The sequence below is a fragment of the Diabrotica virgifera genome, chromosome 8, assembly GCF_917563875.1.
Source record: "Diabrotica virgifera virgifera chromosome 8, PGI_DIABVI_V3a".
In the NCBI taxonomy this organism is placed as follows: domain Eukaryota; kingdom Metazoa; phylum Arthropoda; class Insecta; order Coleoptera; family Chrysomelidae; genus Diabrotica; species Diabrotica virgifera.
In genome coordinates this window covers 30712856-30735229 of record NC_065450.1, presented here as the reverse complement: position 1 = coordinate 30735229, position 22374 = coordinate 30712856, and the positions used below count along the sequence as shown (strand labels likewise).

Genomic DNA, 22374 nt, shown 5'->3' with positions numbered 1-22374 from the left:
TGTTTGATACAATAAAATTTTCAGAAATCGTCGCTTAAAAAATCGATGAATTTACCCAGAACTGTGAACACTCATTTGGCTTTGGTGTGTATTAGCTTGTAAAAGGATATAATCAATCTCATACTTCATTAATTCTATTTTCGGCCATTAAATCTTTGAGTTGTATCGTTCTTTTTAAAAAAGGATGTTCTAGAATTAACAATAATTAGATGTTTGGAGATAATCCACTTCTTTATTAGAATTGTTTCACTTGTTTTTCTACAAATGCATATTTGCCACAAAAACCAGAACAAAGACGCAATTTCTGTATTTAAAAATTACTCCTGTAACTTTTTGTATTAGACTCTCGTCATTGATTTTTACAGAAGTCAACTTTAGCATGAGGTGACCCCTAAATTCGTGAAACATTTTTATAATCTGAAATAATGCCAACTGGATTTATTTTTTGAATAATGTCATAAGTCGAAATAATGTGTATAATGTTCAGTAAAATTTCAAAAATTATAAATAATAATCTTCTAAAATAGCACAAAACAAAAGCAAGTTTGACATTTAATAATACGTTAGTGCGATGGCTCTACTCGAGTTATTAGGGAACAAAAAAAGAATGAAGGAAATTGATCCATGGGAAGCCGAGAAAATGCATTTTTTTAACGTATACCGATTTTGAACTTTGAGGGTTACATTTTCTCCAACCTAATTTTTGATTGGAATTTTGCTATTTTTGGTAATTTTCACACGTATTATCGATAGTTTTTATTATAATAATATATGTCATGAGTATTTTAAAGATATTAAAATTGGTGTGGAGAAAGAGGACAAAAATAAAAAGGTGATGGTTTGAAAATTATGATTTTATTGTTTATATCTTTGCCGTAAATTCCGGTCAACTTTGACCAGTTGTATCTCAGGAACCACTCGTCATAATTAAACGTTTTTTCTTTTGAAAGAAGCGTCCTGCCGCTGTTTTTCGAATACCGTTTTCACAATTTAATTTAGTTTAATATTTTTCGAGATATTCTATTTGTTTATAAGCCAAAAAATTGTTTATAATTTTAAAATATTCCTGAGGCCGCTTAAATAGTCCAATTTCAATTCTGTAAAATACATTAGATAGGTATAGTGTCTTTTTATGAAAAAATCATAGTTATTCTTATGCATCATAATCATTGTCGTTATTATAGCGACCGTAAATTTTGAATTAAGAATTCAATTGTTGCTAAACTGTTCATTCAATTTCCATCAGCTTCTGGAATTATAATTTATACGAAAAGAGCTTTTACATTACCAAGATATTTAATTATTTATTAACAATTACTTATCTAAAATTTTAGTTGAAAATTAAAGATTTTGTTGTGCTTTTTCCGGGGAAAGTTTTCGTCAAAGTGAATCGGGAAAAACACGTCTCTATGCAGAATTTAATTGCAGTAAATTTTTATTTGGGTGTTTTTGGTGTAAAGTTAAAATATTTGGAGTTATAGAGCAAAAATTGAAAAAAAAAAACACGATTTTCGGGCGCCATTTTGTTTATAAAAAAAATAGCACACTATCTGCGGACTTTGCATACCTATATTATTAATGCATACAATAATAAGATTCGATTCCAGCAATAAAATTGCTGGTAAATAACTTTTCCTTGTATTTTGCTAATTAGCCCAGAGTATAACTAAGTCTTAACTTTGTGGAAAATAAAAAAACATGTTATTAAACTTAAATAATGTGTAAAGGGACAAAAAAACAAGCAAGGGACAAAAAAAGACTATGTGTCAATATTTTGAAATATTTAATAGTTATTTATGTACTAAGTCAGTAAAGTTACTCTTTATCTAACGAGTCTGATATTATGAGCAGAGCGAGCATAGCGAGCGAGGCGAATAACAGATGAGTTCGATAAAGAGTTTTTACTGACGAGGTGCATACAAAATTTTATCGCATTTGATATTGGTTTTAACACTTACTTACAATTTACAATTTAAGAATTTTTAAATTTTAAACGTCATAATAATTTCATGCCAGTGGTGACAGATAACTTTTGCATGATGGCTGCTTTCGATTTTTAATCGATAGTTATCAATATTGAATAATTACTAAATCGGTAAACTTTTAATTTATTTTATATGAATATAATTGCAAAATACTACATAATTTCACTTTTAAACAAAAATTTAATTGATAATGTCGCAAATAGTGTAAAATATTTTTAAATAGCAATAGTAAATAAATTGTAAGCTACTCAAATAAATAATCAATTACTGACATCGGCCACTTACATTCAATCTCGTTTAATCGCGACAGGTAAAGTAAAATTCTTCTTTCAGTACAATAAAATGTTACTTTACTGCCGCAAATGAGGGCAAATGAGTACAATAATGAATGACTTTAGTGACGGTTGGCGATAAAATAAATTTACTGCATCCCAGCTCAAAAAAATAAAAATAAAAATGGCTTTTTTGGTGGTGGTTGTGAGGAAAGGGGTGGAGGGTTAAAATTGAGCTGGATATTATTTTTAATTACATAGAACGTAAAAAAATGAAAAAAATTAAACTCCGGGAGTGACGACATTTTGCCTATCTTAACAAAGGGTACCTTTTAAAACACTTAATTTACACAACCACGTCTATGATACAGATTACACAAAGAAATTAACACAAAATAACACACAAAAACAGTCAGAATTTGATATACCTAGGGTAATAGATAACATCATCCTCAAACATTTTTTTTCAACCACACATTTGCTGTGGACTGTAAGATATAGGCCAAGAATGTCAACTTTTGAAAAGACATACATAACCTAATAAATCTAGTAACCTAGATTACAGTGTTCACAGAATTTTTAGATAATCTTCTTTTGGAACGATTTCCGAAGTGGAAATCGAAACGTCAAACATTAAGGGCCAAACCAGACAGACCACTATCAAGCGCTACTTTGTGAATCCGCACAGCAGCTTTCGATGATTAGCCGTGGGTTCTTATGTAAAGTGGACGTTGCACCCCAGACGAGCGACTCTGGGCAGCCACAGTTACCGAGCCTCACTGCTAGTGACGTCCACTAGTGCCAAAACCCATTCAGACGGACCACTTTTGTAGCTGCCGCAAAAATTGACGAGAGTTTACACGGTGAGCACGTAAAATGAATTTTGATTCCGAAAGATTTTTAATTGGAGTCCAAAACAGAGCGGCTATATGGGATACAAGAACCCAAGGGTATAGTTATAAGGCATTGAAAGGAAAAGCGTGAAACGAGATCTTCGAATTATTTGTTCCTGATTTTAAAGAAGGTAGAAACTTCTATCGAAACGAATAAATCCGGTAAGCAATATTTTCTCTATTTATATTTACATTTTATTATACATTTTGAAGAGGAAGGAGACCTTTCTTGTCTGAATCCATCATTAAACTGAACAAAACAAATATTGACAATCTTGTTTGTTTATTTATGTTAAATAATGGGGTCCCATCATAGGCCAAAAAAGGTTTTATTGTTTGTTGTAGAAAACAAAACGATACGTTATCAGTTATAAGGGGGTTGTAAGTTAACATGTTTACTTAGATATAATTAATGTCATCATCTCCTTAAACTGGACCTCGTTACCCTAGTTGTAAGGTTGGGAATCTTACTATTTGTGTGTGTTTTTTGTGTTAAAAATTGTATCAAACTATTTTACGGCTGTAGGATATTAGATGTACTGGTTGATTTTTTATGTGCTTCTTTCTGTGATATAGCTGTTTTTGTCTGGTTCTTCTTAATTCCATTTATAGAGTTTATTGGTATTTTTTTAAAACGGTTGAAATTTTATAAAATATTTAAAACTATGGACATTACAAACACTGACTTTGACGAACACACTTTTTAAAAAAATTCTTCGCCGTTTTTAATCATTTGAACAAACTTACTTTTTTCTCTCACTCATTACATTAAACGCCGCACCCTTCCAAACGATCCACTTCGCAGCGTAGTCGCCGGCGCGAGAATATCGCCTGTGTCAGCCACTCTGTGGATCCACAGAGTAGCGCTGCATAGTGGTTTGTCTGGTTTGGCCCTCATAATAATTAATTAAAAATTTAATTTTCATTACACCAATAATAATAATAATAATATCGTATGGCATTTTTGCCGGGGAGATCCTTTCGGATAGTTCCAGCGCCAATTACATCTTTAACCCTGTTTCAAGTAACTAGTGTCGATGTACACTAGCCCAGGGGGACCGACGGCTTAACGTACTCTCCGAGGCACGGTGAGACGGCTCGTGTCATTATTGGAAATGAAAATGGTTTGTCTTTGGCAGGGATCGAACCCACGTCTACTGGCGTATGAGGCCAGCGTTTATGCCGTTACCCACGGCCGCTCATTACACCAATAACTGTAACTCAATCCCACATAAGCATAATATTTAAGCTAGAATTGCTACAAGAAAGTAGTTTCAGAACTGTATTTTTACTCATTTCCCGAGGTTAGAAAGACGTAAAATGTTGGTTCTTTCTAGCTGGTCACCATTAAATCATAGTTTAAAAACACAATTGGCATTAAAGGATATTTTTGAGTTCATTCTCAAGTTATTGATATTAAAATAATTCGAAGTTTTAGATCCCAAAATTTAAAGGCTCCTACTCGAACCAAGTTCTAGTGACAACCCAAATTCGTGCCTTGCAAAATTTGCAAGGCAATCGATAAATATCCATAAATAAAAATAATACGAGGGGGATCTAGGATTGCACTCTAGAATTCGTCTATTTATCTAGGTTGTGGAATGCAGTCTTATATTCCCTCTAGTCTTCTTCTTATTTATCGTTCGTTTGCATTGAAAATTTTAGAAGTCGCAAATTTGGGTTATCATGGTTACCAGAACATGGTTTCAGGAGAAGTCCTTAGATTTTCGGGTTTATAACTTCCAATTGTTTTAATGAAATGTCGCTACAACGTCTAAGAGCTAATTATTATTTATCATTTGCTTATTAAGACAGTTCGTTTTCTTTTTGATTCAGATCCGACCATAAGTCTCTCTGAAGAGCTCAAAAGAGTGAAACGTACCTAAGAGGATAAGGTCTACCTCTGAAACAAAATGAAATATTAACTGTACATATTTCGTTTTTTTTTTATTTATATTAAATATACATATTAAATTATCATAATTATCATAATTATACATTAAAACTCTCGTATTTTGCAGGACTGGTTCTCGCGGCAACAGTTGGTCCTTGTAGTTCTTTTCATCAACATCTCCCTGGCCATTATGTTCTTCAAGCTGCTGACATAGTACAGGCTGAGCGTCGATGGACGCAAGGGGACAAGTTAGAGAACAAAACATGTTTAAAACGTTTTCAATATACCAAATAAAGACATTTTTTACAGCATCAATTTTGGGCCATGCTTCGGTGGGCAGTTGCAGATCTGTACAGCGAAATTGTTTCGAATTTTGGTGGCAATTGCCACCACTCGGTAAAAATGCTGTAATTAACTTTTCGGTTTGAACCAATCAATTAAATAAGATTTATCAATTATAAAAATTTTAATGCATACAGGCACTATATAATATTATAATCTTAAGGTTTCAAGCACACACAATATTTCTCCTAGTTAAATATTTCAAGCTACTATACGTTTAGTTTTCGATTAGGTATAGGCGACTGAAGGAAGCGCTAAAATTGGCAACATTGCTCAGTCCACTCTCGTTGTCCGCGGAAAATCGAACGACGGAGTTAGAATCGGCGAGTAGCGTGGGAAGTGGGACCGTCTGATACTCCACAGCGCGCGTTGTTGACATTTATAGCCCATATATCTAATTTAAAACTAAACATGCTGTATATTTGGTTTATGGTTTTCGTTGTACAGATCTGTCACGTCTAGTTAACCATTGCGTGATATTTTATGGATAAGAAAAATGCTGTGCCGTTTTGGGAACATTTTTTGCTGTTGGATTTTTTGTCAGATTTTATAAAAATGTTTCTGGTAGTCGCGTTTTTTTACTCTTTGTTTCAAATATTTATTCACAAACTATTGGTTGTTGTTGGTGATAGAATTTTGTTGAAGAGAGTTCGACATCTACCTGTGGTTTTTTGGTTGATTGTACCAAGTTTCTAACAAACTTATATTTTTATAAAATTCTTATAAAATTCTTATAATATTCTTATAAAATTCTTATAAAATTCTTATAAAATTCTTATAAAATTCTTATAAAATTCTTATAAAACTCTTATAAACTATTTATGAAACTCTTATAAAATTCTTATAAAATTCTTATGAGATTATAAAATTTTTATATAAATTTATCAAATATATTTTGCGTACAAAGTTGGACAAAGTGGACAAAACCAAATTATGTTTTATATTAATTATTTAACAATGTTTGATATTGCCTATTAATTTAAGTAGACACATTGTATAAATATAAATTGATTTTATTAGTCTAAATTTTTGTACATCAATTTTAGGTATCTACCAATTTTTATAAATATTTTCTTAGACGAAAAGTTTTATAAAACTTCTTGCATTAGAATACTTTATAAATTTTTATAAAAATATTTCCATATCTCGCAAATATTGAAATATATTGTGACAGAAAGTAAATGTATTCAAATTTGTTATAGAATGAATTTTTCATACAGTCTATAATAAAGGAATAAATCGAAAATTTTGTGTATTTTGTCCAACATTTTGTTATTTTTAGAGAAAAATTATTGGTTTTTAGTCCAATCGTCAGAAATTTGATCTTTAAAAATCATACTAATCAGCTGTATTTTGCTGAGAATGTGAATTTTGAGGCCCTCAAAAGATGCAAAAAAGTTTACCACCCCTACCTCCGGTTCCCCCCTAAACCCCCTCGTAGAAGGGGAATGATAAACATTGATTTAAAAAGAATCTATGCCTTAGAAAAAAATATTTCAAACAAGAAATATAGCTGAGATAATTTTAAGCAAAAATGTTTGTTAGTACATTTTGTGTAGAATGAACCGTTCTCTCAGAAACAACGCTTGACGCGGCCGGCAATTTTGAATATCAGTTACGTGCACGAAATCAATTTTTTATATAAAATTCATATCAATTCAAACGTAAAAATGTATTATCTATTGATATGAGAGTGTCCTATGACAAAAACAAAGTGCGTTTTAAAGGTAAAAAGTGCAGTTTTCATATAAAATTTTTGAATTTTTCCGAAAATGCACAAAAAATACAAAATTACATACAAAAGCTGCACTTTTTATCTTATAAAATGCAGTTTTATTTTTGTCCATAGGACACTTTAATAAAAGAATATCGCATTTTTACCGTCGAGTTGATATGTTTTATTTAAAAAATTGATTTCGCGCACATAATTGACATTCAATATAGCCAGTGGCTTAAAGCGTTGTTTATGAGAGAATCTATACAAAACGTTGTTTCTATACAAACACTGTTAGTAAATATTTTTATTCAAAATTAACTCAATTTTTTATTTAAAATATTTTATCTACGGCCTACATATTCTTGGTAAATCCATGTTTTCTGATTTCTTCCATTAAGTAGGAGTTTTAGCGGAATACTCGGGGATACGAAGGCAGCTTTTTTAGGAGTACCAAAATTAATATTCCCAGCAAAATTCAGTTTGCTCGTATAGTTTTGAGAGGTGCAGTGGCATTTTTGTTTCTGATGACTGGACTATTAAGTCAATAAAGTTTCAACATTCAATAAACAAGACTTTGTAGCACAAAAGTTAGCACCCATCGAAGACACCATATAACTCAGTAAAAATCTGGGTTCCTAGTACTTTGAATACCATCTTAAAATATAATTTTAATTATTAAAAATTAATTAGTTAGGTCCTTAACAAGTTCTACTTTTTTGAAAACTAGTAGCAAATTGGAGCAAGGCACCAATTCTACGTTAAATTGACTAATAACAATATAGTGCGGATGTAAATAATAATTATTATGCTAGTAATAACTGAAAATTTTCATTCCCAAAGTGCCAAAACCGTTATTTATTATCTAAATTTTTATTTAGATATTTTCTTATACAGTGAATAAAAATCTAATAGTCCATAGTACATATTCCTTAAAAGTCTTAAAAATGGTCTTAACTGCTTCGTTCGAGCGAGTCTACCACTTTCTGAAAAATTTAATAGTGCAGGTTGGACGCGTTTTTGCGTCCCGCGTCATTAACATATTTACGTTGTCGGATTAACGAAATGCGGCTGTAAATTTGTCGAACAAGAGATCGACAATCTTTATTAATTAAATATAAGTACTTTCAATTGAAAATTAAGAGTTTTGTAATACTTAACAAAACTTCCGCGCTAGAGTGACATCTTACGGGTGTCGCACTCGATTTTGTTTTTTCAATTTAAAGTACTTATATTTAATTAATAAAGATTGTCGATCTCTTGTCCGACAAATTTACAGCCGCGTTCGTTAGTCCGACAACGTAAATGTGTTAATGACTCGGGACGCGAAAACGCGTCTAATCTGCATCCTGAAATTTTTCAGAAAGTGGTAAGACTCGCTCAAACGAAACAGTTAAGACCATTTTTAAGACTTTTGTAATCATCTTCCAAAAAGGACGATGTACTACGGACTATAATTAACACAACCAAGTAATAATATAGAGTTACTTTTTTTGTATTTCAAGATAAAATAATAAGATGACAAGAAACATAATTAACGATTCATTGATAAACGAAAGGTCTAGTGCGCATGTGAAGACCTGTAGAAACCAAAGCTTTTGAAAGCTTCAACTAACTACACTCCAAAAGCAATGGAAATATTGTGGTTTTGTCTGGAGTTACAATTTAATAAGTGTACAGCTAGTTTTTTATATTTATAAAGAAGTAACAAAGAATCATTGGGAATTTACGTAGTAATATCAAAATATTTATACATTTACGCTAAACTACGATCATAATCGTATTTACGCTAGCCTTTTCTGACTTTCATATCTGGAATCTTCAAAAAGGTCTATCACCACAACAAAATGGTTTCTTCTAGTAAAAAAGCGAGACTTCAATTATTAAAATACTTTATTATAATTGACTTGTTATTGTAAGATTTTAAAGCAAAGTATATTTTAGTTTTAGCTTATAAATATTTATATTAGACTTTTTAGTCTATTCTTGTTATCTTTGTGGAAATTTTTAATTTGCCAATATATTGGTTCTCTTCTATGTTTGTTTTATGTTTAACTTGTGAATTAAACACTGTATAAAACAACATTTTGCAAGTAGTGATACTGTAGCAGGTGCATAATACGTTCTTCAATATCATATAAAACATTTTGGATATATTTTTACAACATGAATGAACCCAATTATAAGATAAGACAAAGGCAGATTCAATGAAATAGGGCTGTTGAAAAAAGAAGAATAGAAAGAAGTTTAGTAGCTGCAATCATCATGTTACCAGGCACCTTCAATTCTGTAATGTACAGAGTATTTGTCACATACGGTATACCTACTACCGAAAATTATAAAAGAATTTAGCAGACTGTAGATTAGATATAAGTATTTTGGTGATTGCTGAAAATATATTATTGTCCTTTCTCGTAGTTCCGACCTAGCCAATATTCTGCATGGAATTAGGTTATGTTCCAGATGAGTAAGCGCTTAACCACCTTTCCACTAGACTTAAAAGGTCTGTCGTGGCCTATTCAAATTGTTCCTTCAGCCTATCTAACAAAGCCGATTATGGCTTTTGGTGACACTTTGTTCGTGTCACTGGTTACCTATGTTTTATCCGTTCCACCGATTCTGGGTCTATGAATGTTTCTTTTGTCCTCCCCCTGACAAGTAGGTCCCCTTTTTCGTTATAGTGTGCTCGACTTTGGTTATCCGAAACAGAGTTAAAATGCAATTGATGCCAGAACAATCTGAAAGGATTTCCGTGCCAAAAATAGCTTACGATAGTATTATTATTACTAATGCGCCCGGGCGCTGTATTAGCTCCTGCAGACGTATCTCTGTAGCATACATTTCTACTTGGAAGATAGTGGAGTGATTACCTAGTCTAGCACTAAGGCCAAGCCTAGGTTTCCCTTTGTATACTCCATATCAGACACCTTCATTTGTTTTAAAGCAATTTTATTGATCTAATATGAAATGGTGTTGCGTTACATCTGGTACTATTTCTAACTCTGGATGATCTTTTCTTTCTCCAGATTTGATTCCGGTATCCTTTTGTCCTATATGCAGCAGAAACGATGACTATGATAAAAAAAGAAGAAGAGAAATTAAGGATAAATGAACGAAAGATAATAAGGACAATACTGGGTCCAGTGAGAATCTAAGAAAAAGAGTATAGAAGGAGAACGAATAAAGAAATTTTAGAAGAATTAAATGGTGAAGATATAGTAAAGAAAATAAAAGTACAAAGAACCAAATGGCTGGGTCATATATGGAGACAAGGACCAGAATACGTATCAAAAGCTATGGTATTGTGGCAACCAGGAGGAAAAAGGAGACGTGGTCTACCCAGATCGAAATGGTTGACTGAAGTAGAGGAGGACCTAAGAGGGGCAGGAATTAGTAAATGGAAAGAGAAGGCAATAGACCGGATGAAATGGACACATATTAGTGAACAAATACAATGATCATGGGGACTGATCCACCACGTAAAATGGATCTAGAAAGCGAAAGCGGCGAAATCCCACATGGGGTTTTAAGCCATATACTATACTATACTATACTATACTATACTGTATCTTTTTGTCCTGCTTCCTGGAGTTTTATTCACCTTCTGTATACTCCTACCATCGCCTACTTCTCCATCCATATATGTAATAAAGGAAGGTTAATTATCATCTCATTATCCAGGTTCCATCTCATTGTGAAATGGGAATACTACTATATTATTCTGCAATATTCTACACTAAATAGGAACTTCTTCAATATGTGACTAACGAGCGGATTAGGCTGTCTTAGATCAAGTGCTCATTCTACTTAAACCTTTGTATCAAAAGCTTTGTGCGTCGGCCCCAAGAGGTGTATTAATATATTCTTGATTAAAAAAAACTGAACGTTGGTCTCAGCATACCAATGACAACTTGTACATTGTGAAGTGCTGGAACCTCCATAGTTCCTTTAGGAAGTAAACTCTAAGCTAGTGTGGTAATGCTGAGATCTCTATAGACAGACGGAGCATAACAGTGTCACACTAGAGAAAAATTTCAACAGTCATGAAACAAGATGAACAAAAGAACGGAAAGTGAAAAATAAAGATTAATCAAGTCAAATCAGTTGATGTCGATTTAATGTATTTCAAAAATGAGCAGTTAGATATAGTAATAAACAACAAAGTGATCCCATGCTGGAACACAGCTAAGTACTTTGCCATGTACTTAAATAATTCGTTTAAAAATGAAAAACCTTTCTTAATTTTTGGTACTGATTATTTGTATATATTTATATATCGTAAACTAACCATGACAAGGAGAATAGTACAAAAGATCTGTGTAGCTCAAAAGGCTATGATCCCAAACCTCCAGCTACGACAAAGAACAGGAGTGGCTGATGGAGTAGAGAGAGAAACAACACTGAAATGGAACTGGACAGGTCACGTGGCTCGAATGACAGGTAGTAGATGGACAAAGCGGATACTGGAATGGAGACCAGGAGATGATGCCTACTGAAGCAGAGCTCCTCCATCTACACATTGGACTGACGATCTAAAACGTTACCATGGGAATTGGATGCAGGATTCACAAGATCAAAACAGATGGAAAATTATGAGGGAGATCAATGTCCAACAGTGGACGAGCAAAAATTGAAAGATGATGAATTCGAAAAGTATTTAAGATGGTTAATTTCTATTTTTTTTATAATAAATAATACGGTTAAAAGATTTTCTTTTTCATTCTCTAAAGTACCTACATGGTAAGTTTTCATTGTTTTCTTTCCATTATTTGTGTTTTATTACTTTTTATACTAAAATTCATAAAATAACCTAAGATAATTTCAACTATAACAAATGGTTTGAATAATCGTCAATTAGTGTAAATTTTGTCATTTTCAGTCTAAGCCTAAATATTTACAACTAAACAAGAAAAGAACATCATTTCAACTCGCAAGTTAGAAATTTCCAAATTTTTGACAATTCTTGCAAATGAAAGGATTCAGCAAGAAGAATTTGATGATAAAATTGGTCGCACAAATAAACTTCCTTAAGAATTGTATAAATTTTGTAATTGTAGGGAACATATCTAATAATAACAATTTACTTTTGGAAATCATTGTACTTTAATATTTGAGACTAAAGTTTATGGGGTTGGTGATATTTAGAATGTGTACTTAATTATTATTTAAATAAAATCTGGATCAAATTATATGGCGATAATGTACCTAGAAATTGGTTAGCGATTATACCCAATCTTTTGCAGTATGTATCTTATACTGTACGCCCAAGATATCAATAGACCTGAGCTGTGCACAAACCAGAGCAACGATGCACAACTCGTTCGTGTCTTTCATTACAGGGTTGCCACCGTTGCTATAAAATATTGAGTGATTTCTTTGTATGTACAGACATATTGTTTATATGAATCAATATTTTGCAAAATAATTACTATACAGAGAGAGTCTGTAAAGTGGAATAAATTCAATATCTCAAATACTAATTGTTTTTTTGGAAAATGCTCAGACCCGTCGATTAGTATTTCAAATTGTCCTTTTTGACATTCAATAATAATGTATACAGGGTGTCCCAATTTAGAGATATGACGTCATCGTCGATTTTCTTAAATGGCAACACTGTCATTTTGATAGCTAATTTGATAGGGTTTGTAAAGTTATACATAACTGCAAAATATCAAATTTTTATTCTCTACCATTTACAAGATAATAGAAAATAACAAAGTTATATCTGTAATTTGGAGTATATTCAATAATTAAAATACTAACTGTTTTTTTGAAAAATGCTCAGACCCGTCGATTAGTATATCAAATTGTCCTTTTTGACATATAATAATAATGTATACAGGGTGTCCCAATTTAGAGATATGACGTCATCGTTGATTTTCTTAAATGGCAACACTGTCATTTTGATAGCTATTTTGATAGGGTGTGTAAAGTTATACACAACTGCAAAATTTCAAATTTGAATTCTCTACCATTTAGATGATATTAAAAAATAACAAAGTTATGAAAAAGAAGTAATCAACTAATAATTGAATTTAATTATTTCAATAAATTAAGCAAAAACTCATAATGTTGCCCTCAATTATTGTCAAATTGTCAATGGGCAACGTTATGAGCATTTGCTTAATTGAAATAAATAAATTCAATTATTATTTGATTACTTCTTGTTCTTCATAACTTTGTTATTTTTTATTATCTTGTAAATGGTAGGGAATAAAATTTTGAAATTTTTCAGATGTGTATAACTTTACACACGCTATCAAAATAGCTATCAAAATGATAGTGTTGCCATTTAAGAAAATCAACGATGACGTCATATCTCTAAATTGGGACACCCTGTATACATTATTATTATATGTCAAAAATGACAATTTGATATACTAATCGACGGGTCTGAGCATTTTTCAAAAAAACAGTTAGTATTTTAATTATGGAATATATTCCAAATTACAGATATAACTTTGTTATTTTCTATTATCTTGTAAATGGTAGAGAATAAAAATTTGATATTTTGCAGTTATGTATAACTTTACAAACCCTATCAAATTAGCTATCAAAATGACAGTGTTGCCATTTAAGAAAATCGACGATGACGTCATATCTCTAAATTGGGACACCCTGTATACATTTTTATTGAATGTCAAAAAGGACAATTTGAAATACTAATCGACGGGTCTGAGCATTTTCCAAAAAAACAATTAGTATTTGAGATATTGAATTTATTCCACTTTACAGACTCTCTCTGTATATCTGGTTGTATTCAATTCATTAAAATTTGGAAATTTTAAATGCCTATTTACCAATATCTATGCAATACAGGGGAGATCCTGACAAAACGTAGGAATACACAAATAAGTTGATCACTGAAGCCATCAACAACACAAACCCCAAAGAAAAAAATAGATAGGAAAAAACATTGGATGACTGAAGAAACTCTCAACCTTGTAGAAGAAAGACGAACACTTAGAAACGGCACGTCAAATTCAATACAAAAAGAAATAGAGATAAGCACCATAAATACAACTATAAAACACTTGTGCAGAAGGGACAAAAATAATTATATAAAAAGCATATGTGAACAACTAGAGGAACATGCTGACCGCCAAGAATCTAGAGAACTTTTCTCAAAAGGCACATATATAGCGAGAGAATTCAAACCACAGACACAGAACATCAAAGATAAAAGTGGAAATACTATTAGGGACGGAAGTAATGCTTAAAATTTGCAATGAGATCTGGAATACCGGAAAGTGGCCAAATGACTGGGGTAAACTCACGTTTATTCCCATATACAAAAAAGGTTCTCCGACAGATTGCAGCAATTACCGTACAGTAGCGTTGATATCTCACGCGAGCAAATTACTTCTAACAATAATCAATGAAAGATTAAAATAAATTCTCTTACCGCAAATTCCCCAAGAACAATGCGAATTTGTCCCAGGTAGGGGAACAAGAGAACACATTCTTAATATTCGTCAAATTATCGAAAAATCTTGAGAGTTTAACATAGAAACATATTTGTGCTTTGTTGACTACTCCAAGGCCTTCGATAAAGTAAAATGGGATAAAATGTGGCATATACTTAGAGAAATGGGTACGCCAGAACATCTAATCTATTACAAGCACTTTATGTAAATAACACCGCTAATGTAAGAGTTAATAATGTGGTTTCGAAAAACTTAAAATTAGTCTGGAGTGCGGCCGGGATGTATAATATCCCCCATTCTATTCAATATTTATAGTGAACACATTATGCGTCAAGTTTTTGAGGAATGGCAAGATGGAGCAACTATAGGAGGAAGAAAAATAAAAAACCTACGTTATGCTGATGACACTGTTATATTGGCGTCTTCTTCAGAAAACCATAGTAATGATTATCGATAGAATCAGAAACAACCAACTGGAGATAAGAGACTTGGCAGGTTACGAAGTGGTCAGAAAATTTAATTACTTAGGCTCCGTTATTACTAACAGTGGAGCATGCGAAGACGAGATCCGTAGGCGCATCATAATGGCCAGATCGGCAACAGCCAAACTCATAAAAATATGGAAGAATACTGACATTACAAAAAACACAAAATTACGCCTTGTTCGAGCGTTAATATTTTCCTATTGCCACCTACGCTTCAGAGACTTGGACCATTAAAAAAGCAGATTCAAAACGTATAATGGCATTTGAAATGTGGGTCTACCGGAGAATGTTGCGCATACCATGGACAGCACATCGCACAAATAATTCAATATTAGCCGAACTTAACATAAAAACTAGACTCAGCACAACTATCAACCAAAATATACTGAGATATTTTGGACATATAACTAGAAGAAGAGAAGGCATGGAATGAATGATAGTTGAAGGCAACGTAGAGGGCAGAAGATCCAGAGGAAGATCTCCATTACGATGGTCGGACCAAATAAAGGACATGACTGGTTACTCATTCTCCGAAGTAAAACAACACGCACAGGAGAGAGAGAATTGGACAGAAATAGTCAAACGACTTACATGACGCCACGACATCCTTACGAAGGAGAACAGATAGCGTAGGATGGAAATATGCGCATATGTGGATGATGTTGCCATAAAAAACCGCAACAAATGGGTGTTGAGCGAAAAAGCTACAGAGCTGAAACGGAAAGCTGCTACGTTTGGTCTATAAATGAAAGCAAAACAAAGTATAATATGGAGTTCACAAAGTCAAATCAACATGAGAATCTGAAAGTAGACAACCATACCTACGAATATGCCTCCAGTTTTCCCTACCTAGGCTTAATCATAAACGACAACAACAACACCAGTCAAGAAATAGAAACACGGATTCTTAGCGGTAATAAGTGTTTTTATGCATAGAAAGGCTTAATAAGTAAGTTAGTGAATCGTGAGTGTAAGCTTAGAATCTACAAAAGAGTAATTAGACCAGTGACATATGGATGTGACAGTATGTGACCACATATGGATGTGAAACGTGGACCCTCTTAACCACTGATGAAAATCAACCAAGAATATTTGAGCGCAAAATACTAAGAAGAGATATGGACCAACACATTGCAGCGATGGTTCGTGGAGAATTAAAATTATTAGTAAGCTGGATGAACTAATGTAGAGCACAGATATTTTTAGATTTTTAACGTCACAAAGACTAAACTGGCTTGGTCACCAGAAAGAATGACAGATAATCGAGCTGTGAAAGTAATCCAAAGATGGAAGCTACAAGTAAATAGAACAAGAGAAAGGCCCCGTAATAGATAGATAGAAGACGCAGAGGGGAATCTTAAAACAATGAACATCATGCTGTAGCAAAGGAAAGTATCCGACAGGCAGAATGGAAAACATTGTGAAGCAGGCCAAGACTCACATAGAGTTGTAGCGTCATTAGAAGAAGAAGAAGATTTAACAATAGTACTTCAGGATAAAATAAACGTATCGTTTGGGTTTGAAACTAATATGTTAATGTCTTACCCTCTTATACATTAAAATGGAATTTATTCTACCATTTACTATTATCTTCAGAAAATTTATGAAACGTTTCATATAAAGAATAGAGGCTTGGACACTTTCTGCAGCTTTTTAGGAAAGCTCGAAGCTTTCGAGATGTGGTGTTACAGACATATCTTAAGTTTTATGGATGGATTGTGTGATTAATGTTGAGTTCCTACGTAGAGTGGTCAACTAATACGATATTAATAACACAATCAAAGAGCCAACATTGGAATATCTTGGAAATGATATGTGAAATGAACAGAGATCTGGCTTGTTGCAACCCATCCTTCATGGCAAGGTATTTGGAAAGATAGGACAAGAGAGAAGAAGACACGGATAGGCACTGTAAGGAGAAGACGAAATAACAGAATTGATTGTCAAAGAAGAAATATATATTGGAAAATACCACCGGTATTTAGTTGGGTAAATTGTAAACTTCTTCACTATGTAAGTATGGTGTATATGGATTGTGAGCAAACAAAATACTGACTTTAAATTAATTCGGATGAAGCTGATGTTTTAGAAAAACATGACATGCTTTGACATTGTTAAGTTGTTTATAATTATGTAAATTAAATAGATTTATGTATTATGTTGTTTCATTGAACATACATTTCCATAAAGTAGCCGGAACATTCATAAATAGAGAACAAAACATTTTTGCAAATATCTGTGAAGACCTGTGTATTTTTAGTGTTCTTTTTATTGTCCAATTATTTAATAACTATTGTTACTCTATTACCAATATTGATTTCATACCGCCTCATTGTATAATGCCAACCTCTATGTGATAAAATGAATAGATTGGTTATAGAGGCTGTGAAAGATAGACAAAATTCTACCAACTCCATAAACTTCACTTTCAAGCTATTGTTGTAAATATACATTGTAAAATGCTAAAATCTCTTTTGCCATAATATGTATAAAGTTTTTCATGACTCAGTCTGTACGGTCAAACATAGAATACTATTAACGGTTTTTCTCATATAGATCTTTAAGGTATGCAATTTTACATTTACATGTAAACTTTTACGTATTACCTACGAAGAAAGTCCAAGTAATTATACAAAATAAAATATTTTTTACCTTTCCTATTAACATTTGATATAAGCGATCTATTTGAACTTATTTCGACCACCACATTTCTGAGCTTACTTTAAAACCTTTAGAAAAAAACATACAGCGTAGTGCAAAATTTTGGTCTTGAAGATTGCGTCTATTAGCTGTATGCAAGTACTTGGAGTAGATACGAGAAACGATCGTGCGCGTGAAACGATGAACCCTTACATTGTTTAGCACATTTTATAAGTATTATGTAAAAATACAACAAGAAGTAATCTAAGTTCTATTCGTTTCCAAATTATAAATACAAATTAATGCAAAGAAAAAAGTGGATTTATATAATGATAACGTAGAAGAAGTAATATAGGTAACCTAAATTCTGCATTCTTAATATTGCTCCAAAATATTCATATAATATGCAATTAAAGTGAATTTAATTAATTAGTTGTATCTCACAGTGGATATGATAATAAGCATGGTTTATTTACGTTTATGTAAACATTGTTTGTTTTTTTTTAATAACCACTATCTTTAATGTTCAAATGATGTAATCTAACCGTAAAAAATTTACTTACCTATTTTTGCAGTCAAAAAATTCACTAATTTTTTTTCAAAGTTAATTATTGATATAAATTACAATAATTATTTTTTGTGGCTTTTTTCCAAACGTACGGCCCTAGAAAAAATATTGTTCCTAACTCATGCGGAAAGTGTCTTCCCCGCACTCGACTGCTTGCCCGAACCCCAGTAGGTATATGTATAATATAATATATTATATAGAGTTCCCTCTTTATACTGTGCCCGAACTCCGCTATCGCGTCGTTCGGATTAACGGCAGTCTCGTGCGTGAAAGTATCACTTTCCGCACTAGTTAGACAAGTAACCATTATTAAATAAACAAGTTTAAGTAATTTGATTTGCAGATTTTATTAAATAGTAAGAACTATACTTAACTAACATATTAAATATGCTAAAAAGTGGTGACTTCCGAACTTGCACAAAGCAAATAAATTTGAGAAAGGTATATGTAGTTTTAAAATTTAAAATAATGTAAAATATTGAATAGTAACTCCAAAAATAGCAGATTTTTAAGTGAAGTAACTATCGGAAGAAAAACGACTATCTGATTACTACGGGCATACGAGATTGTAAATTACTGCGGGAATACGAGGAGAAGTTGTTCTTACTGCTATTAAATTAAACATGTTCGTGGACCAAATGTATCAATGAATTTATTAATATAGTCAACGCAGAATATAGAATAGGTTCACTACGCCAATCGCATAGAAGAGTTTATAATATGGTAATCTATAAATAATAATCGACAAATACATCGACGAAGTGTTCGACGATGAATGAAGGGACTTTGAACACATAGAATTTACTTTAGAAGAAATAGATCCAGATATTCCAAAAGAAGAAGTATTCTTCTTCTTCTTTTGGTAACGTCTCCTCTAAAGAGGTTGGTAATCATCAGAGCTATTTTCACTTTTGAGATTGCAGCTGTGAACAAGTCGGTTTAACTGCAATTATACCACTTTCTCAGATTAAGAAGATTTACACGCATTAAAAACAATAGAGGGCGGGAAGAGCTCTGTACCAGACATGCACATTGATGATTTAGTTAGACTCTTGAAACACCAAATTTATAGCTCAGATATATTACGCAAAGACTGGTAAATGTCGATCTTTATTTGTCTATGCATAAGGACATTACAAGGGAATGTCCCATGTGCTAAAGTTACAATTATACCTTCGGATGACCAAGGGGGGTAAATTTGGACCCCAGCATATGTTTTTCTTTAATAAATTCAAAAGTATTTTCAATTTTTAACTCATTATTTTTTTATTTGACTTTAATATCATTCTAGATATCCTCATATTTTGAAATAAAAAAAATTCCCTATATTTTACGAATAAAAAATATATTCTGAAGTCATTATTATAAAAATGATGTTTCCTATTTTTGATCAGTTTTAATTAAAAATATTTTTTATTAAAGTTTATTAATCATTTATTGACACAATCCAACATTAAAATTATGATTACCTTATTTTATTTCTTAAAACAACTTCATTTTTTTGTTAATGGTCATTTTTGACCTGGGGTCATTTTTTACCCCAGTTGGTCATCCGTGTAACAAAAAAAGGTTGGTCATCGGAAGGTTAAAAGTCATCAACAACCGAATATAACATAAACTGGACATAGACATTAATGATGCACAATTTGGGTTTAGCAAAGACCTACGAACGCGTGCTACAAGGGTGCGTGGACGTCAATCAAGTTGTATATGCGTATTTTATTGATTATAATAAAGCGTTCGATAAAATACGACATAAACAATTATCAATTAATGTCCTGAAATCAACGAAGATACATTACAATGACCTCAGGATCAAATCGAATTCATACTATAAGCAGCGAGCAATAGTATTTGTTAATGAACAGAGGGAATTGAAATTAGACGTGGTGTAAGACAATGTGTTATCGCCAATTCTGTTTAATGCCTACTCAGAAGAGATACTGAGAAAAGCTCTCGAGTGTGAAACAACTAGATTGAAGGTAAATATAGTAAACAACATTAGCAATGAGGGTAAAATTTTAGCTACTTTAAAATTTTATATACAGTTGAGTCCGGGAATCTTTACCCGCGCGTCATCATTTAAAGCATATGAAATAAGTCGATAATAAGTCGGCTTTCTAACTGAAATTTACTAAACGCAACAGCAAGTGACAGTAAGTGACTTGCTGTTGAACTTGGTAAATTTCAATTTCCGACTAATCATCGACTTATTTCGTATGCTTTAAATGATGACGAACGGGTAAAGATTCCCGGACTCAACTGTATTTTACATATTTATACATACGCACTTAGTATGTCAATAGATATCGGAGATAGCCAATGATTTTCAATATCTTAGGACATGATTTCACTTACAATTTTTATCTACTTGTAAATCTAAGATACATCAGCAATCTTGATGACCAATAACACTACTATGTATTTATTTTTATATCTACTTAAATGTTTATTTATAAATTTTTGTAAGGAACAGTTTCAGGGAATAATTTAAAGGTACCTACAGAGTATTAATAAATGCTACATTTTCATGGAAGGAAGGCAATTATGAAGTTTTTGGATCTTAAAACATTGGATAATTCGATAAGATCATTCCAAATTGGTTAAATCTATTTCTTTCTTAGATACTGCAGTTTTTGTACAATTCATTTTGAAAGCTTTCATTTAGTTTTTAATTAATATTACTGATATTATTTCCCTGAAGGGTATAAAGAGTTTCGCGAAAAGACAGTAGTGAAATATTAATGCTATATCTTAGTTCCTCTACTGAACTTAAAATTTTCCGTGTATCAACTGTTTCTTCATTAGTAAGCGCTCCGTTCAATCAACATCATAAGGAATCATCGGTCTTCTTTAACATATATCTTTATGCCACTTTTTCTGTCATTCTAGCTCTCATTTTATCCGTTTCTTCTAACTCATCTGAAAGACTTTTATTGCTCCACTGTTTTTATCTATCTCCATCTCTTTTCCATTAGTCTCATTAACTTATCGTTTTTGTATTATCAAAGACCTTTCCAAATCTATTGATATTGTCTGCACTAGCGTCTGTTCTCATTTGTCTTATTTTATGTCAATATTTCGACTATAATTCAAGACAGTGTGTCCTGACCATGAGGTGATAAATATAACGGGAAATAGACTCAAAACCATTACAGTGATTAGGCCACTTCTGAGAATAAAGAAAGGGTAGCAAACATATCATGATCTACCAAAGTAACATCAAAAGGCAACTACATTAAATAAAAAGTAAGCCAAAAAAGAGAATGGGTATATCTGGAGACTTTCCAAATCAGATGCTAGCAAAAAAAGGTTGCTATATATAACACTATATAAACACTATTTGCAGAATAGGATTGAAGAAATACACTGATATTGTTATGTTTACAATTTTTCAAAAACTACATAGTTATTTAATATCTAAAAGAGTATATTTTCCATTTTTTGTTTGAAAGATTATCTTTGGTTGTTGCTTTTGCTAAAAATGTGTAATTTGTTTCCTGAAACTGTGTAAAGTAACTAATTTATTTTTATTTGATTAAATGTACTTACTGAAACATTTACGAAAAATATACACATAAGTGGTAACCAGAGATATGTCAAGAATAGATCTGGCTAGGGATATGCTAAACAATGCATCGGGGTGTAACGACGATATCAAGTACGGTGGTCCAGCTATCTTTGTCTGTCGTGCGAGTGTGAGCGTATCTACCAAGAGGTGGGAGTAATGGAACGACAGTTACACAGAGGCGGAAGCCATCATATGCTAGAGAGAGAAAGCTAAGCGCCAGTAGAGATAGATAGATAGACCACCGACCCGAACTGCTCCGCGTTACGCTATCTTTCGGAGTTGGCCAAATCTATGTGTATAAGATTTTTGGTGGTAATCCTGGTGCTTATTATTGAAGCGCCATATTTTAAAAGTAGAAAAGGTTTTCAAGTTATTCGCTGAATCAGGAAAGCACAAAGTAAAAGAGTAAACAAGAGGATAAGCGAGACCTTGTCATTTGTCATATTTGTAGACTGTACATTATTCGTAATTTAAATTAAATTTCAGTACTTACGTCATAAGAGCGTATGCTCAAAATTTCGGGCTAATGCTTTTTAAATGCATTCATTTTTTTAGAATTCTGAGAGAACTAATAAGAATTTTT

General features: G+C 32.3%; 1 protein-coding gene across 1 annotated transcript in view; it reads left to right on the top strand.

The window, feature by feature from the left end:
• The window catches only part of LOC126890441 (uncharacterized), a 76816-nt gene extending 67679 nt beyond the window's left edge, over positions 1-9137 (top strand). The window contains exon 3 of the mRNA XM_050659385.1: positions 5172-9137. Within this exon, the coding sequence (XP_050515342.1) occupies positions 5172-5258 (87 nt within the window). The 3' untranslated portion in view covers positions 5259-9137. The remainder of the gene's footprint in view (positions 1-5171) is intronic.
• The last annotated feature ends 13237 nt before the right edge of the window (positions 9138-22374 follow it).